At 35.8% G+C, this 22,062-nt stretch overlaps 1 protein-coding gene across 1 annotated transcript in view; it reads left to right on the top strand.

Moving 5' to 3' along the window:
* Positions 1-19,316, top strand: part of ARAP2 (ArfGAP with RhoGAP domain, ankyrin repeat and PH domain 2) — a 122,912-nt gene extending 103,596 nt beyond the window's left edge. Inside the window, exons 29-34 of the mRNA XM_051789906.1 lie at positions 2,364-2,503; positions 5,791-5,873; positions 7,324-7,359; positions 7,827-7,890; positions 12,074-12,205; positions 15,827-19,316. Of these exons, the coding sequence (XP_051645866.1) occupies positions 2,364-2,503; positions 5,791-5,873; positions 7,324-7,359; positions 7,827-7,890; positions 12,074-12,205; positions 15,827-16,186 (815 nt within the window). The 3' untranslated portion in view covers positions 16,187-19,316. The remainder of the gene's footprint in view (positions 1-2,363; positions 2,504-5,790; positions 5,874-7,323; positions 7,360-7,826; positions 7,891-12,073; positions 12,206-15,826) is intronic.
* Positions 19,317-22,062: the final 2,746 nt, after the last annotated feature.

The raw sequence follows: 22,062 nt of genomic DNA, 5'->3' as shown, positions 1-22,062 counted from the left end.
GAAGGGATGTTCCCAGTTTTTAGAGTAGGAGGCACTTGGTTATGCTGTGACTCTCCATCTCAAAATGTACAGGAAATAACTGCTGGCTTGAAGGGGAGACCTTAGTCTTTTCTGTCTTTTACACTCTGTGTGGATAATTCCTCTTCACTGAGTAACAGAACTCAGGCCAGATGTTCAACCACTACTACCTGAAGTATTTTTTTTAACAGTGGATTAAGTGCATACAAATGGAGAACTGGATGGATGAATGTCCTCTTCATTTGAAGTAAAATTAATAGGACTGTGATCATGTTATGTTTATAATTAATTTAATGAATTTCCCTTGTTTACCTGATTCATGTTATAATCTTAAAGACTAAATTATGATACTCCTGACTTTTTTTTTTATTAATGTTACCTCAGAGCTTTGTGTCATCAGCACTTTTCTCCTTTTTCTTCCAGAGACTTGAGTGGTGTTTGAAATAATGTTGGTTCAGTAGTGAGCCTAAAGGAACAACTCTATTAGCCTCATTTCATCTTGGCAACTTATCACTGTCTTCCCTGTCAGTGCAACTTTTCCCATGTTCCTTATACATAGTACATTCTCCTTTTCCATAAATGTTATGCTTATTCTCATCTTGTCCATTTTAAACTAATTTCTCCTGTTGTGCAATATCAAACATTGTATTGGGGTCTAGATATATATTTTCTCTTGTCTAGAAATCAATTTCCCTTTTCCATGAAAAAGGTGTTAGTTTATTTGTATTGATATGTTTCAGTAAATTTGTGGTGAGTTTTCCACTTTCTTCCAGATTTTTAGGTACTCTTTCTTGACAGTTTATTCCATAGATTTTCATGCTTGTTGCAGGAGCACTCTTTCAAGTGCTCTTCAGCAGGGCAAGATATGTATTATGTTTTGGTATAAGAGATACTCAGTACAGCTTCACTCTGTTTCAAGGCCCTTTTTCTTCTCCTTACCTGAAAATTTTTCACATTAAAGTTTTATTTGTTAGAAAAATATGAGACAATAGATTCACTATAAAGTGTGTGTATATAAGTTCTTGAAATTTTACCAGTAAAGAGTTGTATAATTTGAGTGGGAAGTATTGATTTCTGAGAACAGGGACTATTATTCAGAGATATTCTTTGAAATGCAAGCTTCTAAACCATAGGTGGATCAATCCTGGATGGATGAAGTGCATCTAGTTTGTAGTGGTTTCGAAGTTCTAGCAAGTTTATCATGTTTTGTAAAGTTTGTATCTGAAAAATACATTCCGATCAGGACATATTCTGATTATTTTAGATTTATTTTGTAAGATCTTTGTAAGTATCAAGCATTTGATAGATTGGCTATGGTGGGAGTGCTGTGAAGTTTAGAATGAGTTTTTGTCATGTTGAGAGCTGTGTGCAGAAATTTAAAATCTTCCGATTTGGTACAGACGTGGAAGTATCCTGCTCCTCTCATTTGGTATGGTTTAAAAAAAAAATAAAAGAAAAAACCTTGTGATTGTGTGGAAGAGGATTCATATTCTGTTCTGAAAATAAAATAAATATTCTTATTGGCAAAGAGGGAATACATTAGTGCTTTCTTTTAGCTGTGCATGTATATTTTCACTTAATAAATGAGGAAATCTAAGTAACTTCTGATTTTAATTGTTGAAATATATCAATTCTGGCTTTAGATTTGATCTTAAATTCTAACGAAAATACTTGGAAATTTTCTTTTTGGATTTTTCCTTTCACGGCACGCATGCTAATGAGAATGTAGTTGATTCTATTTGACAAAATCGTAGAAGTTTATTATCTTTGTAATTTCTGTTATCTATTTAAATGTTTTTAATGACCCCAGATTTTACTAAGATATAAAGCAGAAGTAAAATCAGTCACAAATTTTAGTTATCTTCTTTTTGCAAACAATTAGGAAGAATAATTTAATTCCCACTTTTTAAACAACTGGTTTTCAGGCGGTATGAAAGATGAGATTGAGAAAAACTTTTCCAAGTAGTCCCAAAGTCTCTCTGCACTGTGCAGATGACAGTAGAATATGACTCTGAGTTTTGAAATACAATCTAACTAGGTTTCTTAGATACACTTTGAAGTATGTTTGCATAATTGGATGTTTGGATGTTTGAGACTGAATATCACTTGTGTACTTTTTGTGCATGCACAACTGTGCATCTAATGCATTAATGTTTTTCACTGTTAAAATCTTGTGAAACTTCCTCAATAAACATGCGTGGAATAACTGTCAACAGGTTCTTTAAAAGAAGAGCAAAAACCATAAATAATAAAATATAGATAGTTGCAAACACTAACATGCAATTGGTACAGCTTCCACTGTTGTAACATCTTCTAACAAGATGCCTTTTTTTTTTTCTTGGTAGAGAAAAATGAGAAAGGTAGTGTGAAAGCAGGCAATTTGAAGTACAAAGAAGAACCACCAAAACTGCTGTCTGGAAACAAGTTTCAAGACCGTTATTTTGTGTTACGGGAAGGAAATTTGCTTCTTTATAAGGATATGAAGGTACAGCAGACAAACTCTCCACCAAATTCTGAAGTACTCACTTAGCTTTCTTATTTGTATGAACAACATTACTCATTAAATGGCAACTTGTAGAGTCTGGGGTTGAAGTATAAGATTTTTGTCTTGCTGTTTCGCAAGTGCATTAGTAAAAGGAGTTTGTGTGAGTTTGTCATTTGCTTTTGTGGTTATGCGTTGCTATAAATTTTAAAAATTAAAAATAAAACAATGTTTAGGAATGCCTATAGGTTGTGCTGTCACTAAGTTTTTTGAAAACCTACTGTAGAAGCAGTAGTAGAAGTAATATGGAACTTAAGGGAGCTGCGTGCCATTTTTTTTCTTGGTATTTCACACAGAGCCTTTAAAAATTACAAGCAACAGGGTTCTTATACCTACAAGTCTCATGACAGAAGAAATTATAGGAAAGAAAAACTCTGAATACACTAACAAAATCTTTCCCTGCTTCCCAACAAGTTTCAGATTTATTCTCAGTCATCTAAAAACTAGTATTTATGATTAGATATACCTCAGAATTCTGCAGAAGCAAACTTAATCATACTTAATAGCACGATGGGTTCAGTTTTAAATATTTCATGGGAATTTTCTTAAAACTGTGATTTTTGTTGTGGTATTAAAATATAAAGTAAATAATATTCATCGTGAACTATGGTTTCATTTTGGTTTTGATAATTTCTGGTTTAAAAAAAAATCTCTTAAAAAAGTGCTTTTATTTTTGCTGACTGCTGGTTCTTCCCATCCAGCAAATATAGATGTATACTTGCTGACCTTCAAAAAGTACTTTTTTTAAGACATATCCCTTGCTAAGGTAAGCTGATGTACTCTGTCTTATTGTAATGCTTTGGATATAATCTTTATTAGAATGTCCCCAGAATGTCAAAAATTTTGTCTCATAATTTAATGGTAAAATTCAAACTGGCACATATGTGAGAATAAATTAATATACCTATAATTAGTATCCTGGAAAGGTTTTATGATAGGATTATTGTACTACTTTATAATCTCCTTTTTTAAGCCATTCTGATTTATAAAACATTGAATTTTCCAGCTCAGGTGGAGTTTTGAACAGTATAACTTATAAATGGCTTCACCTTTGTTTTTTAAAAAAAGCAGATGGCAATACCATTCTGATCAAATAGTGTATATCAACTTGTTTTATTTTCTTTTGAGAGATGTTCGTCTACCACTAATAATCTTGGTTTAATTTTAGTCATATTTAGAAATTAATAGTAGGAAATCTGCATGTACTAATTAATTTATAAATCCTCATTAACAGCAATTTAGGTTTGTATATGCAGGTGGAGATACATTCTGTTAAGTGTTTCCCCTGTTCAAGAGCAATTATCAAAAAAGTGAAAAGTTTCCATGAGCACTGTATGTTAAGTTACTGTAGTCTATGAAGTGACTGAAATAATTTACACCCCTAATGTTCTGTTGTTAAGAGATAAGCTGACAGACAGACAAATGGCTTCCTTGAGGTACATTTTTGTGAGAAGTATATAGCTGTTTAATAGTATATTTTGCAGGGATGCTTTTCATCCTGGCAGTACCCTTCTTTTGAGCAGGAAGTTACACAACAATACCAGCTATAAAACTGTTGTGTGGTTTTTTTGTTTGTTTTGTTTTCTTAAGTGTTTATACCATCTCAGATTTGTCTCTTTTCCCCCACACTGGAGTGTCAGAGATTGAAAGCTGCAGAGGTAGAAATTGAGAATCCACGGACAGTAAACACTATGGAGTAGCTTTATGTACTGGGATTATAAGATTTATTAAGTTGCTTGATGGGTTTTTTTCCTAAATTGAAAGCTAAAACACTTAACGTTAAAGTACTAAAGGGATACTGTTGTGTTGTGTTAGATACTAGTTGTGCTCTGTAGTAGAATAGTGTACATGAGAACTTTATTGTTTGCTTTTAGCACTTCATCTTCCAGGCACGTTTAGTTCTCATACTCAGTGTGGGTGTATGTCTGTTGAATGTTGGCTGAATGTAGTTTGTTCAAGAAGGAACAAGGAAAGAATGAACCTCGGGAGATCTCTAGTCCAACTTCCCGTACACAGCAGGGGTAGTAACTGAGGTCAGAACCTGGGGTTAATTCAGTTAAGTCTTGAAAAACTCTGAGAATGAAGATCAAGTGTGAGGTGCTGCACCTGGGTCAGGGCAACCCCCAGTCTCAATACAGGCTGGGGTATGAACAGATCGAGAGCAGCCCTACTGAGAAGGACTTGAGGGTGCTGGTGGATGAAAGGCTGGACATGACCCAGCTGCACTTGCAGCTCAGAAAGTTGTATCCTGGGCTGCGTCAAAAGAAGTGTGGCCAGCAGGGTTAGCGAGACTATGACTCTACTTCACTGTGGTGGAACCCCACCTGGAGTGCTGCATCCAGCTCTGGGGTCCCCAGCACAGGAAGGCCTGTTGGAGCGAGTCCAAAGGAAGGTCACCAAGTTAATTAGAGGGATGGAGCACCTCTCCTATGAGGAAAGGCTGAAAGAAGTGGGTTCTTCATCCTGGAAAAGAGATGGCTTAGGAGTGACCCAATTGTGGCCTTCCAGTACTTGAAGGGAGCCCACAAGAAAGATGGAGAAGACATTTTACAAGAGCATGTAGTGACAGGACAAGGGGGAATGGCTTCAAACTGAAAGAGAGTAGGTTTAGACTGGATATTAGGAAGAAGTTCTTTACCGTGAGGCTGGTAAGGCACTGGAACAGGTTGCCCAGAGAAGTTGTGGATGCCCCATCTCTGTAAGTGTTCCATGCCAGATTGGATGAAGCTCTGAGCAACCTGGTCTAGTGAAAAGTGTTCCTGTGCATGACAGAGGAATTGGAACTAGATGATCTTTAAAGTCCCTTCAAACCCAAACCATTCTATGATTCTATGATCTGAAGCAGATTCTCACTGTAGTATTATCTATCCCATAGAAGAGCTCCTTTAACAGAGGGCAACCCCACCTCTCATTTTCCCTGTCTCTCTTAAAGAGCTTGTGTTCATATATTACAGCACTCCATTTTTTTTTTTTAAATAGCACATCTTCATTATTCTAACTGTGTTACAGTTTTGTGATTTCATGTGAACTTTAAGTTCCTAATCAGTCTGCTTCCAGTAATGGTGATAGGTACACTTTTTTAGTGGAAAAGAAAGAGACCAAAAAAATGTAATGATCTGCTGGAAAAGAGGAGTGCAGTCCATGAAAGAAACCTAACCATGAAGTCAGTCATGCAGCATTTTCTTTTGCACATTCCTGATAAAATAATTAGGATCTTATTTTACTTGCAGGCTAGCAAACCTGAAAAAGTGTTGCCTGTCAATTCCCTGAAGCTGTATCTTGGAGTGAAAAAGAAAATGAAGCCACCAACAAAGTAAGAACAGAAAAGAAAATATGTAAAAAACTGTGTAGCAAGGTACTTGTATCATCAAGAAAGGGGAGCACAAAACACTGTGGAACAAGGAAAAGTCAAGAAGCCAATAGCAGTAGGCTGAATTAAATTATTCTCTATAATATTATTTGTTCTGTTCCTCTCTGTTTTCATGTTACATGTTAACTCTTCTGTGCTAGGAAATTACTTTATTGATTCCCTTTTCTTAATCTAAAGTGCATTTATTATCTCTTGTGGATATGTTAGCTCCTAGTTCACTTAGTTTTGTGATATGTGTCCTGAATTTCATTGATGGACACACCTTCCTTGCACCAAGGAAAAAGAGAGAAGAGAAAGCCAGCTAGTCATGGCCTTTAGAGGCAGTTCCTGTTGTTCAGTAGAGTATTTTCCTTTTTCAGGGTCTTTGTTATTTTGATGTTTCTTCTAGCTGAACACTATGGTGCCCTTTACAGTGATTATGTCTCTGGAAAAGAGCAGTGAAAAATGACACCTGTTTTTCTCAGGTGTTTCCAGTTCTTGTTCAGTCAAAGCTTTGAGACACTGAGATAATGCGCATAGGATCTTATCCCAGGGGGAGTCTAGGTTGGCTGTAACCTTTAAACAGATCTGCTTGAACTTTTCCTTTAAAGTTGGCAATTCAAAACACCCCAAAAACATCTATGAATTTCAAAGATTAGGCATTTTAAAGAAAAAGTTGGTGGGTTTTTTGTGGTTTGGTTTTTTTTTTGTTTTGGTTTTTTTTTTTTTTGTTTTTTTTTTTTTGTTGGGTTTGGGTTTTTTTGTTTGTGTTTTTTTTTTTAAGTTAAACACAGAACGAGTAGAAGATTAATCCAAAACAGGAGTAAAAAGATTATGTAAATGAGTCTTTGCAGGTGTTTTTTTCCCTTCAGTTTTATTTTTATTCTACTTTAAAAAGCAGAACTTGCCAAGTCTCTTCTGGATCTCCAGAATTGTGTGTGTTTGTTTCACCTGAGAGGGTCTTTTTTTCACCTGAGTCCCTTTTTGTTTTCCTAGCAATTATTAAATCTCCACAGACTCATGTGATTCCTTTGGTTTATGGTGCAAGCATACCTCTCTTCCCTCTGTGATTTCCATACTATGGTGGACTCTCTGCTGGGCAGTTTTACTTCCAGCACCTTTCACAAAGTACAGCCACAGCCAAAAAGAGGCAAGTAGTTAGCCACCATCTGCAGGGCTTGACTTTAACCCTTTGTCCAGAACAAAGGGTTGATACCTATGACTCAACTGTGAGAAAATAAGAAAAATCCATCCTCAAACCCACAATTCATTCTAGATTTGTGCTACACATTTAAACTTTTCAATTTAATTTTATTTTTTTCAACTTAAAAGCACTATATAGGGGTAATTAATCTCTGCAGTTTGAAGAATATGTCTCTGTTTATGGAACTGATTTTTGAAAATTTTCTTTCAGCTGGGGACTTGCAGTATTTTCTGAAAAGCAGCAGTGGTAGGTAAACATGAAACACATGATTGGTTTAACTTCACTGTCTAATATTTGTTGAAACATTCAATTGCAAAATAAGAGTGTTTGAAAATTAATGGACATTATTTTGCTTGCATGTTGACTTTTTGCATGATTTTTTTAAGTAAAGAAACTCTCTTAATTCATGTGTTTTGTTCATCTTTTGGGATTAAGTGTCTGGCTTCCTCCTGTGGCCAGAAACCAAGCAATAGTCATAAAGTTAGAATGATAGATTTTAATCTTATGCACATGCCTGAAATGAATCACAGACAAATTAGGGTAAAGTGATAATTTGAATTATTTATATAATCCCTATTTTTTTCTGGGAGTGCTAATAATAGACATCATGAATGAAGGTAAGAACTGTTTGAAGTAGTTTAGAAGCCTATTTAATGTTTAATTGCAACAGGAATTTTCATTGTTTTCCTTGTTAATTATTTATTGTGTTCTAGGTATATATGTTGTGATGGACAAGATGTGCAGATGGAGTGGATGATCAGTATTTTTATTGCACAGGTACTAACCTGATCAAAGAAATGTAACATACTGCTGCTATGAAAATCCCATTAAACAATATGTGTGTGTGTTATATAAGGTTCAATGCCAGTGTTTCTGGAATACTTAATGTAGTAAAGCTGCCTAAAGGTAGGTCTTAGTCTATGAAAACTGTGAGTGCTTTGAGAGCGAGAAGAATATTGGATTCTGGCATCACTACCCCACCCCACTGTGTTGTATGGCAGCTGGTTAAAGCAGGAAAATTAATTTTCTTTGTGGAAACTTCTCGTGGGTGAAATTCTGGCCATTGTCTTAAAGGGTGTGTTTGTGTGCCACAGCACCTGAGTGCTATTTCTCTGCTCACTAGTTTGGAAGTTGCTAAAGTCATGGAAGAGGAGTGTTCTGTTTAAAAACATAGTGATGTGAAGTAGCTCTGTTGAAGAGCTGTGCCAACATAGCTGTATTTCTCTGATGTCCAGGTTAGCTTAGTTAACACTGACAATTCATTGTGTTGCGTAGGCATTATCATGAAGTACTCTTTTGCTCGCTACTAGATTGTAAGGAGGGTGTGTGTTTGAGTGCCATATAACCCATTCTTGGAAATGGAGTTTAACATATACATAGGATAAGTGGAAGTAAGAGAGACGGGAAGAATTCAACCCGATAGGAGACTGTAACATAGTTTAAGATTTTAACAGGATGTTGTATCTCTGTCAGATTTTTCTTGTCTTTCCCATGATGTTCAAGGAGCTTTGCAGAATATCACTGTGAATAAACATTGCTAGATTTATAATAACCTGTGAGCTTTACATGTTGCATAAAGTGGGCTGGGCGCAAGACTGTCGAAATATGTACTTCTTACAGGGTTTCTAAAACAGAATCTGACCTTCGTAGATAGTAGTGCTAGAAGTACAATGCATGCCTTGAAAGTAAGACTTCCAAATTCTTATCTTATTCAGCTCCCATAGCTGAGGTAACTATTGTAGTTTCCATGGAAACAGCCACCAGTTCTGGCATACATCTCATGGGCATAACATGAGCAGAGTCACAACAAATAGGCTCAGAGGTTATTGATATAGGATACTTAGAAATAACTCATGCAAGCTTGGTAACTGTTGAAGTCCCTTTGATGTAAAATAACAAGAAGGGCAGTTTGTTAGGGTTCTGCTCAGGTACTGTGGTATGTAAAATCTTCCTTTGACAATATAGATAAAAAACTGACAATTGCTGCTCAATGTTCAGGATAATTTTTTCTAACAAAAAATAAATTAATAATTTCATGTACATTAAAAGAAAATTTGCTATGAATTCATGCTTTTTTTTTTAACTATTCCAATGAATGAACAGTGCAATGAATTAGCATACTAATGAGCAACATTGGAAGGGGTTTTTGGTTTGGTTTGGTCTTTTTGTGGAATTTGTTGATTTTTTTATCAGCATTCTGGACATCAGTAATGTCAGTCTATAAACTACATGAGAAATGGTGTGCTAATGACACAGTTTTTTTGTATTGTTCTTATTGCAATCTACTGCTTTAAGTTACAGAGAAAATCTTGAGAATGCAGTGGCTCGTACTGGTAAAACTTGCTATAAGATCTCTAAAAAATTTTGTATTAGACAGCAGCAGACAATTATTATTACATTATCCCATTTCTAAATCAGAAAACTGTAGATGTCATCTGAGGTTATTCCTAGTTAGAATTTTCAAGTTGAGACCATCTTTAGAGAAAACAGCTCGTTTTTTACCATATGTGCTATTACTATTTGAGGACATGTATGTTAGAGAGACTGCAGGCAACATCTTTTCTTCATCAGTGGAATAACATAGATTAAAAATTGAAAAATCCTGTAAAGTAGGTTTTGAGGTGTTAAGACATTGCCATTTAATGATCTCTTGCAATTAGGAGGGACATAAACCAATGTTACTGTGCTCCTCAGTGCTTGAGCAGAGCAAGACTTTATTGGTAATTATTATCAGTAAGATAGTAGTACTATTCTTTTTTTCTGTTTTCTGATAATGATTATTCCTATAGTATAAAAAATGCAGAGGATATAAATAGCAAAGTGTAGGTACCCCACTGTAATCTAGTGACAAGGGTACTTTTGATACAGATGATCAAGTTAACCCAAAGATTCTACTCCAAGCTGGTAAATACTGTGAATGTTTGAAGGAGGAGCAATATTTCTTTCAGTTCCATGCAAAATCATCCTGAAAAGCATGGTTGAAACTTGATTCATGAATTCTGTAATAGTTCTGTACAAAATCGCTTAAGAGCATACATAGCATACAGTTGGAAGTAATTTATTGGTACAAGGATAGACAGTGGTATTCTTCCAGTTCTATTGCCTTTGATCAACTAGAGGCACATTATACTACCATGAGGTGCTGTTGAACAGATGGGTCAAAACTATGAATAAATAAATTTTTTATGTGGCCTCATATGCTGCTAGTATTTCTGATGTACTTTCCCAGAGCTCTATTTTAAGAAATGTTACAGGCACAAAACAGAAATCAGGCTGCTTAATTGACAGGGATAGTTTCCTTAAGATTGCTGGGAATTAAGGGAGGCAATTTTCTTCAGAGTCTAATTAAAGTTTCTCAGGCACTTTCTGGATTGCGTTTATGTCTTGTGTCTTGATCCAAAGTAAACTGATTTTGGCTGGCAAGACCTGCTCTTTCAGATAATACCTTCTCGCTTCATTGGAAGAAAATGTTCTTAATGCTCACTGCGGAGGAACAGGCTTTGACATCACCCTGGTCAGCACCATGTGTGAGAGTTTTTTACTCTATAAAGATGTGAATCTATAAAATACTTTTTCTGAATTGGGAATTGGGGCTTCCAATTTCTGGACTGCCATCATAAGTCAATAGTCACTAATTCTGATGGCTTTTTACTGGTAATGCTATTTTTACTTGCAGACCACCTGCAAATATGATCATAGCTCCACAACTGTGTTTTTAAATACAGTCTTGAAGAGACTTAATTCATGGATTTGCAGTTCTGGCTTGCCAGTTTCTTTTGGAGTTGTGCTAATTTAGCTATACCCTTGTACATTCTCTTTGATTCGCAGTATGTCATGTTGAAGATTTTTCAGTAAGATACTCTTATACTACCTTGTCCTCAGACCTCTTTTTCTAGTTACCATTAACATCACCAGAGAGTGTGAGCTTCAAGTACATGTGCTCAAACTTGAAATACTCAGTTAGTGATTTACGTTTTTTTAATTTCCTTTCTCTTCACAGTCTTGTTTTTTCACTCAGAAGGAAACTTCATATGTTCCCAACACTGACCTGTTTCAGTAGAGCTCAAGCAAAGACTGCTATTGAAGGCAGATCTGTATATTTGTAGATTGTGGGTTTGGAGCATTCAGAATATCAAGCCATTTCGTTTTGGATAATGCTTGTTATTTTAGGTTAAGCAATTATTTTCTTCTAAATTGTTAATATAAATTTTCACAGAATCAATTAGGTTGGAAAAGACCCCTGAGATCATCAAGTCCAACCTATGACTGAACACCACCATGTCAACTAGACCATGGCACTAAGTACCATGTCCAGTCTTCCCTTAAACGCCTCCAGGGACAGTGACTCTGCTACCTCCCAGAGCAGTCCATTCCTATGTCTAATCACCCTTTCTGTGAAGAAATTCCTCAAATGTCCAACATAAACCTCCCCTGGTGCAGCTTAAAACTATGTCCTCTCATCCTATCACTAGTTGCCTTTCAGGTAGCTGTAGAGAGCGATGGGGTTATCGCGGCCAAAGTGTAGGACCTGGCACTTGGTCTTGTACATTTTGAAACACTTGTTTGCAAATCGGGGTAATTTTATCTTATTTCAGAAACTTTTGTTGGGACTCCCGAAGGTATGCTTTTGTGGATTTTGAAATTGTGAATCAAGTCAATATGCATGTTGCATTTGATATTTTCTATTTTTAGAAGATATTGGAATAGTATTAGGGAGGGAAGATGTTTGACCCATGAGAATTGTATAGAGACATTTTGCTTCTTTTCAATCAGCATTGTGCAGCACTTACAAAATATTAAAATAATTCTAAGCATCATAATGTTTTCCTCTTTCTTCTACAAGAGGAGGGCATGGTGTTGTGCAGTAGATAGCTTTTTCCAAGAGAGTTTTGCATACCAAAGAATGTTGTGTATTTATGAAATTCCAACATCAAAAATAAGGAATCATTTTGTTCTTCAGCATGCAGATATATGGCCACCTGCTGGAAAAGCAAGAAAACAGTCCATAACTAAAAGTCCAAAGATCAGAGGCTTACCACTGATTCCTATTCATCAGGAGAAGAACACTTGTAAAATCAGGGAGAATACAGAAGTAAGTGGGGTTTAAACTTGGTATATAACATCTAACTACAATGCTGTAATTGTAAATAATCCAGTAATAATAAACTCCCTAGAGCTGGATAAATATAAAATGGAGGTGCTTTTATCAATATCTCTGTCAATGTTTTGTCATTAAAGGAACATTTAGGACAATTTAATGTGAACAAGCTATTGTAATCTAAACTTGTGTCACCTCTTTGGCTGTTCAGTAAATTAACAGTTTTGATTAAAATTATTTGTGCTTGGGTTTTTTATTAGCAAAGATTATTTATTAGAAATAAGACTTTTATCTGGAAATATATATTGCACTTTATTATAGTGCATTACAGTTTTATTTTAATAAGGTTATTGAAAACTGTCATTCATACCTTTTCTGTCATATCTTTTCTTCTATCTAAAATAACTGTACTGTTTTAGTACAGTTAGCTCTGTGAATACAGTGGAAAAGTTCAGATGGAACTGACTGTGATACATTTATATTGTACTATCATTAGTTTCAAAGAATAAGAGGCTTTAGTTACAACTCTTTGCAGAAACTGAGCTGTGTCACTACATTACCTGCAGTAGTGATGCATTTGGACCTTATTATATTAGCTTGAGGTTACTTTCTGGTATCCACATAGATACTGATGTCTGTGAGGAGGACTTACTTGCCTTACTTTCAGCTGAGATGAAGAAGTGAAGTATTATTCTGCTTGGGAGTAATAGTGGTAACTAACCTGACTTCAGCAGTGAATGACTGTTGAAACAGCAGTTGGGTCCTTTGACTGTAGCAGTGTTATTTCTCACATGTTATAGAAGATTTTGAGGGAGGGTAATTAATATAGTATCTGTTATCATCACTAACAGAGTCAGCAGTTCAGGTGCAGAGTGTTTAAGTTGACTTGGTTCCATAGCAAGCCAAAAGCAAAGACAGAAGTGCTTTATGTAAAAGACAACTCCATCTTTCTTGTGATATACTTTCTTCTGGCATTTCTGCTCTGCCTTATCACAGGAGTATAATACAGTGTGAACGCAAGTGTAGCTTTCCTATTTTGTTTAATTTGTCCTTTCTTTTTAACCTTCTCTCAGAAACTATTTTTGAAATTCTTTAATAACTTACTTCTGATGATTGCATTTTCAAACTTCTTTGCTGAAAGTAAATCAGTCAAAAAACTTCATAACCCTTAGATATATCTCTTAGCTGTTCTTTATTCAGGTACAGTTGAGACCTCTAATCTTTGAGATAGCTACAAATTCAGATATTCTAGGATAAAAGTTTTATTGGATTATGAGCTTCATGATTAAAAATCCTTAATACATTTTAGTACTGTAATTATTTTTTATTATTGTTTTGTGGATAATTTGATTCATTAGGAAGGACTTTAATGTTTTGTAGACTGCAATTTCAAGGAAGTCTGCATTTAAACATAAAAGTTGAAAATGACAGTCTTCATAATTTATACCATGACTAGATCTAGAGAATTTTAATGTAAAAGGTATTTGTATAATTTAGGAAGGTTAACACAAAAATACATAAAGGAAAAATAAAAACTAACACTTTATTTTCATGGAAAACCAGCACTGGAATGAATAGTAAAATTGTGGTAGAAATTATATATATGATATGGTTTACTATGGAGAAATACTGTACAGCAGTCAATAAAATAAAAGATATCCATTTGGAGACCACTCTATCAGTCTTTCCATGAATTTGATTGCTTCTCCAACAAGCAAAAATGTCTCCATTTTAAAGCATTAGAGAGTAATAACAGGAGCAAGCAGTTTCTGAAAGATGTTGCTTTATAGAAAATGGATTTCTGTTTACAGATCAATGTAGTAGAAATGTGATCAACTTATACAGATAGGAAAAGAAACAAAGTTTTCCGAACAGAGAAATAAGTGTTATCTTTGTGATATCTTTCTGATAGGTTGATAAGTTGGGGGGGGAGGGAGGGAAGAAAAAAAACCAACCAAACAAACCCCAAAATACCAAAAGCTCAAAGATATCCAGAAAAGAATGAGTGTAATATCAATATTTTGTGCTAAAAAGTCTATTTTGAGTGTCTGATCTTCCCGCATTATTGGAAGTAGTTTTATTGTGTATTAACAAGACCTAATACCAAAAGTTTGAAACACTCTATAACTAAAAATCCTTCTAATCACTAATAGAATCAAACAATTTCCATTGTTTCTGCACTAGTTGTTGCATTTAAAATTTGAAGTTTTTTAATATAGAATCATTTAATTGAAATAGAAATAAATTGTTGTGTATCTGCAGTGCATATTTGATTTTATTTCAAAATGCAAGAAGACTGAGGAAGGAAGAAAAACCTTCTCTTTCTTTCAAGCCACGATCAAATACCATACTGAATTATAATAGGTCATACAAGAAAGGCCTACAAGAAAGCTGGAGAGGTACTCTTTACGAGAGCATGCAGTGATACTAAAAGGGGGAATGACTTTAAACTGAAAGAGGGGAGGTTTAGATTAGGTGTTAGAAAGAAATTCTGTACTATGAAGGTAGTGAGACACTGAAATAGACTGCCCAGAGAAGTTGTGGATGCCCCATCCCTGGAAGTGTCCAAGGCCAGATTATATGGGACTCTGAGCAACCTGATCTAGTGAGAGGTGTTTCTGTCCACATCAGGGGGGTTGGAACTAAGTGATCTTTAAGGTCCATTCCAACCCATTTAATGATTCTACATATATAAACTGGCTCCTCTCTAGTGTTTGAATGTTTTTGTTGTGTTTGTTTTAACATATACGAGATATCAAAATTCCGCGAAACAATTTGCTCATGTGCTGTGGATGAATAGCTGTGTAAAAAATTCAGCCACACTGAACAAGTTTCACTCAGGAAAGACTAAAAGAACCACAGTCTCCCTCAGCTTTGAGTGTCTTCTAGTAGTCAACAAAGATGCCACATATGAAAGAGGAATTCCAAGACATAATTTTCTTTGAGAACTATTAGGCTTTTCTGCAAAAGGAATATTCTGCTTACTGCCACACCAAGTGGGCAGCCAGAGTACAATAATGCAAATTTAGATGCAGCATCTGATTTACCTTTAATTTCTACAGCTTAAGAATTTGAAAACAGCCCACCAATATGGAATTCGAAAAAGCAGAGTCTTTATAATTTATCAGTTAGTACTTAACAGCTGCTGAAAATGTTTGTTATTATTTAAAATTACCTTTCATACATTCATTAAAGTCAGTACAGTCATTAAATTATCAAAATTGCAACATGCACAGTTGTATTCATTTGATCTAATTATTCTGAGTTTTTAAGAGTATATGGATTTCTGTAAAATATTAAAATTTAGTCTATTGTGGTAGAATGAAAAATCAAATTGTGATTATAAGAAAATAAATGTCTTCATTGTCATGGTGCATTTAATTGAAAGATTTGTGTGATTTTCAGAATTATCACTAACTGAGAAATTGCTGTCTAAAAGAGCTAACTAAATGATAAGAGCACATATTGTGATAATTTAAAACTGACTGCTATTTCAGCTCTTGAGTAAATTTGATTTTTTTCTTTAAAACTTATGTGAAGCCAATGAGCAAAAATTGCAATCTAAATATTTTTGAATATTACGTGAATGTGAATGATCTTATTTCTCTTTGCTAGTTTGCTAAGAATATAGAACTAAAAACTGGAAAATCAAGATTTGGTGAACATTGTGAAAATGAATTTCTGGAAGAAAGAACAAACTTGAAAGAAAAAGCATCTATGGTGGCACAATGTTTGGAAAGAAAGGAGGAGAAAGTGCGGAGTCATGCAAAAACACATCGAAGCTTGATTTCTGAGGATGTAGGTTCAGGTATGACTGACTTACACCAAAGACCACATAAAGCACTGAAGAAAAATAAAAACAAAACAAACACAACTACTTTGGAATTAGATAACAAATTGCCATCAAAGGTGATTCAGGAACTAAATACAGTGCTGCAGAAGAACAGAGCACTTCATAATGAAACCTCCAGCTGATTTCCTGAGTCTGAAGTTTAATACATATACATATATGTATGCGTGTATATATGTATGCATTTGTGTGTATTTTCTGTGCAAAAGTAGTTTGGTTTGATATGCATAGTTTGTACAGTGCAGAGAAAATATAATTTGTTTATATGCAGCTGTTGATTTTGTATATGTGTATACCACATGTTATAATTTAAGATTGAACTGAGAGAACTGATTATGTAAAACTCCTGAAATCTGGAAGTTTTCCTGTGCAGTGCAAGGACACCAGGATTCTAGGATTTTGTCTATTATTTTTTTTTTGTTTCAGATTTTGTTTGATATAATTATTCTAAGCATTGTCAAAAGTTTTTGCTCTGTTTATGCTCTGTACACCTTGTAAGTACTGGAGAGATACTTCTGGAAGGAGGACAAGATACATGCTGAAATTGATACTACTGGTCTGCAATATTTTTAATTGTCTAACACTATAAAATTAGTAACATTTTCTTTGAAATTAGGTTTTCAGTGGTTTTTTTGTATTCAAGAATAAAATAGATTTGTCCTCTGAAAGAGTGGCATGTGAAAGAATCAAAAGTGGGAGAGGAATGTAGTAGATGAGAAAATGTATTAATTCTTGTATCTCAGAACTGTGTCTCTGTGGTGTACATCTGATTATAACATTTAAGCAATGAGAGAGCATATTGAGATTACAAAAAGAAGTCTTCAATGAAACATCTAATTTTAATAGGTACATGAAATGGAATTGTAACATCATCTCTTGCTGCTCAATGGGTTGAAGTAATTTTATAAAAAGGCCTTGGTTAGCTCAGAGTGACAAAGGCAGACTTTTCTATTGCTGTTTGGGTACTGCTTGCTTGATGCTGAGAGTTGCTGGCATCTCCTGAATATTTAGTATTCACAGGAGAAATTAATTTCCTTTACCGAAATTAGTCTCCACACAAACAAATTTATTAGAATGGTACTGACACACTCAATTAAGAAGTGACAAATACTAAATGAGGGAGGAGATTAACCCCTCTTTTTACCATGAGGACAAAGGTGAACAGTATGCTGTTTGCCAGGACTGGGAAATGCTTGTGGTACAACTGTAGCACAGCTCTTCTGAGTGTGAGGACAGGTCCCAAGGTTAAGATAACAGCCTCTGTGTTCTGTCTGTGTAGGTAGCAGTTTCTGAATATATGTGATTGTAGCACACTGCAGCTACTTTGGTTTTTAAGCCCAGAGTTCCTTACATTTAAAAATCAGCAGGTCTCTTCAAAACAAAGCTATTCAAGCAATGAAATGATTTTGTTTTCTTCAGTTGTTTTGTGAATCTTATCTTCACTTACCTTTTGGGATTGCCTACTTCGTATCTCATGGCATATCCAGTTCTGCTTTGTCCCATAGCAGCTGGATGGGCAAAAGGCACTGCTGTGCTGAGGCTGTGTCCAGGTGTTGCAGATGCTGTCTGGTTAAGCAGAAGGACCTACAGATCAGAGCGCTAATGAGCTCACATGGCACATTTGTTTCAGGGGAGGCATTAATAACAGCATCTGCTTGATTTTGTTTCTGTCCCTTTTGTAGTCTGACTAGCCATGCTGCCACAGATTTCCACCAGTCTTTTATGAACTTACTGATGCGTTTGGTGTTTGATTGGAATTGGCCAGATCTCTTAAGGTAGAGCAGAGGATCGAAAACAATTTCTTGTTTATTGGAAATTGTTTTAAATAATTTCTTAATTACTTAAAATTTCAGAGGAAAAAAAATTCAATTTATCAGCATCAATGATATTTGATTTTTATTAGTGGATAGTTTTGAGGATGTTTTATGCTGCTGCTGAATTTCTTCCCGCACAGAAGCAGTATGCTCACTTATTCCCTCTTCTATTTTTGGTAGTCACAGGTGCCGTAACATTTCTCACATCATTTACTTCTATTCTTGATTGCATTGAGCAGCTTAATTGGAAAAATAATTTGTTTGATTGAAGAAATTAGACAAGTGACTCAAATAATGTATCTGGCAACTCTGCTAGGAAGCACAGAGAAAATGAAATCAAACTCAAATATTTTATAGTTTTATTTATTATTCTGGAATATAGCACTGACAAAGCAAGTCTTTCAGACCTTGCACTTATCTTATTTGACCAGTTGTTAAATCTGAAACAAGTTTGTAGATTTTAATTTTCCCAGTGCACTATTGACTGTTTTGCTACCTTTAATTTGTAATTGAGCCTCATCTAATCACCGAGGCCCTGGCTCAAGAAAGCATATCAGCCTGAATGTAAATTGTATTGATTAAATCTGGTGCTTAAAGTTAATAAACACATTCTTAAATGCTGATTTTAATTGGGGCCTAATGCCATCAGGAGAAAATACTTTACTTTCTGTCTGAGGCTGGACCTGAATGTACTGTTTACGGTTGTACTTTTACTTGTAAATATTTTTCAGTATTGAGTTATGGTTGCTGTATTTTCTGTCTTTTTATTGGATCCTTAAAAATGACATTCACCTCACTGCTGAAAGCCTCATGCATCATTTAAGCCACTACAGTAATGGAATAAATGGAGCAGTAGAAGGGTTTTGTGCATTGAAGTGAATATGTCCATGAAGAAAATATTGTGTATTTTTTATTGGATCTAAGGACTTCAGAAACACTTGTTCTATTTCAAAAGCATATCACAGATAAAATATCAGTATAACTGCTGTTAACAGGCCCTAAAAATCAAGAAGAAAAGAACTTCCATAAAGTATGTTTAAATTTGGGTTTGCACATATATATACACAAATACACTATATATGTGTGCATATGTTTTTGTGCACATCCACAAGGCACACTGAATGGTGACAGTGTTAACCTAAGGAAAACTTACTTGGGGAAGTATAAATGAAATTCCCATGAATTCTTTCAAATAGGTATCAAAGTTTTGGACCAATCATCTGATGCATTATTGTTGCACTACAAATTTCAGACTAATTTAAGACCTGCAGAATAAATGTGGTCTGTTGCAATATCTTAATGGCTGCTGATCTTTTTGTTCCTGTGCCATGTTGTGAACTGGTAACGGAAGTGTAATTTTCAGAGAATTGTAATTATTTGAATAAATCCTATTTCTCTAAACTGATGGATTTTTTCAGAAAAAAATCAATAAAAATGGTAAAAAAAGCGCTTCTGTTTGTCTTTCCCATTGAAAGCCATTGAATAACCTGGTAAGTTCCTACTTTCCGTTCTGCAAAATGGAGTTAAATGAGACCCAGATATTTTATGTATGGGCTTATTACAGTGGGAAGACTTAGACTAAAATCTTAGTAAATCTCAGGTTCATCATTACATTGTTAGACTTCTGCAAGCATGATAGGTTTGAAGCTGACATGTAAGCATTATTTATATCGTTGTAACATAATGCCTGTTTTCTGTCTGTGTGAATATTTTCACACTTATTAGGATGGGGGAGGGAAGCAAACAAAAACTCCCCCAAAAAACATGACTGGATTTTTTGTTTTCTTTTTTCCTTTAGTTGAACTGGATATGGTCTGCTATTTTAGAATTTTTCATTGAAACAGATCTTTTTCTGAGGTACTGTTTTGGGCTGGCAGTTCAAAAGAGCAGTTTGACTAATAGGTTTTGTGCCTCAGCAGACTGCTTTGGTGTGGGGTTGATTTCACCAGCCAAGATCTACAGAGTGTGTTCTTCCAGACCTTACCTTTACTGTGTGACTCGGCTTGGGATGCACCTTTTGCATTAAAAGGTTTTGCAAATGTTATCCAAGAATCTGTCGAGTGGGAAAAGGATATCCCCAAAGATTTCTTCAGTTAATGGGGAAGGCTTGGCCATATCACTGATTTTTTGTTGCTTCCTTGTGAAGAGCTCTTGGCTGTTCTGCCCAAGGCAAGTTGTTAGGATGCCTTCAGCTCTTGTCTGCCAAAGGCACCCCTGGGGTGCTTTCTGCTGTCGGGTGTTGGGGTAGTTTTAGAATGCTCTGGAAATACAGGTTTATCAGAGAGTAAAAGTTACAGGAATTTTATCTCACTACTATGATTCTTCTCTCCCCTGCTACAGTGCTGGCACAGTTTGTGTTCCTATGAGTGCTGCCAGGTTACCACAAGCTGCTCAGCTCAAGTTCCAGATTAAGAAGTCTGGGAAAAAAATTACATCTGGGGATGGTGGTGGTGCCTGCAGGAGTTAGGAGGTAAGGGGTGCATCTCTCACTGACTGAGACATTGTTAAGAGCCTACCTTGTCATATCACCTTTCTGATTTTTAAATACTGTTTTCCACTGTACTCTGTTTAGTGGGGGAGAATTAGTTATCAGACTTTGCTTGCATCTGAGTTCTGCTTTAGTCCAAAGAACTGAATAAAATTTGTGCATTGAAGAAAGAGAAACTGAATAAAAATTGAAAAAAACCCTAGTGAACTCAAGTCCCTGTTGTGAGCATAGCATGTTCTAAAAAATACTTTTGATTTAGGCTACTTAAGACAAATCTGTGGGTTCACTAAGTTACAGTGGGAAACCTGGACTCTGTACCTGTGGGGTAGAAACAGACTACCTTGATGGATGGATGGAATGTATTCCAAGTTAAATTGTTTGCAAAACTTACAACACTGAACCTACTGTGGCAGGATTGACTGAGAAGATTCAAAATTCTTGGATACTGTATTCCTGCTTCTGAACTGCTAGGGAGATTCTCTGTGCTGTCAAAAAAGAAGTATTTGTCAAACTAATTGTTTTTTTGAGACTAGATTCTTCTCTGTAAAAAAGGTAGGAAGCCTTGCAAAGTTTTTTCAATGGTTCACACTAGTTTTGGAGATTGTACTGCTTTACTTGCAACTCCACTGCAAATGGGATCCATCTGCAACTCAGTTAAGAGGAAAAACAGTCCTGCTGTTTTAGTTCTTATGATTGTTGTTGCTTAGCTGGCTAGTTATTGCCTCTGCTGAAATTTCTTTAAGAATATTCTTGTTATGATCTGCCAATCATCTTTACTAGAAATTAATGACAATCTGTGATACTGAAGAAGGAGGATATGGATGTTAATGCCACAGCTGCAGTAGGTAATTGTATCTTCCTATGTATCTCTACTCTTTCACTGCAGTTCAGATTTTTGGGGTGCTTCAGTATTTGCTTAGCCTACCTTACCTTACTTGAGCCCTTCCTGCTTTTTGCTCTAGACCCTGTTCTATGTCTTAACCTAAAGATTAGGATGTTTTAGAGTCTTATCTTCCATACACACTCCCATTCTGCTCATTGCCTTGATGTGTTTTTGCTCTGCATATCAGAGAATCACAGAATATGCTGATTGGAAGGGACCCATAAGGATCATTGAGTCCAACCCTTAGCCCTGCACAGGATCATCCCCAAGAGTCACACTGTGTGTCCGAAAGTATTGTCCAAATACTTCTTTAACTCTGACAGGCTGTGACCACTTTCCTGGGGAGCCTGTTCCAGTGCCCAACTACCCTCTGGGTGAAGAACCTTTTTCTAACATCCAATGTAAACCTTCCCTGACACAACTTCAGGCCATTCCCTGGGGTTCTGTCACTGGACAGCATGGAGAAGTGGTCAGTGCCTGCCTCTCCTCTTCCCATCACAAGGAAGTTGTGACTGAAATGAGGTCTCTCCTCAGTCTCCTCTTCTCCAGGCTGTGACCTCAGCCACTCCTCATACGACTTCCCCTCAAGGCTCTTCACCATCTTCATTGACATTCTTTGGACACTCTCTAGTACCTTCATATCGTTCTTATATTGTGGTGCCCAAAACTACACACAGTATTCAAGGTGAGGCTGCCCCAGTGCAGAGCAGAGCAGGACAATCACCTCCCTCAGCCAGCTGGTGATGTTTTGCCTGATGCCTCCTAGGACACGGTTGGCCCTCCTGGCTGCCAGGGCACTGCTGACTCATATTCACC

This window comes from Manacus candei, unplaced genomic scaffold (assembly GCF_025592945.1).
Source record: "Manacus candei isolate 608988 ecotype Guabito, Panama unplaced genomic scaffold, ASM2559294v1 h1tg000028l, whole genome shotgun sequence".
Classification (NCBI taxonomy): domain Eukaryota; kingdom Metazoa; phylum Chordata; class Aves; order Passeriformes; family Pipridae; genus Manacus; species Manacus candei.
The sequence above is the reverse complement of the archived record's forward strand: the minus strand, read 5'-3'. Positions and strand labels throughout refer to the sequence as shown.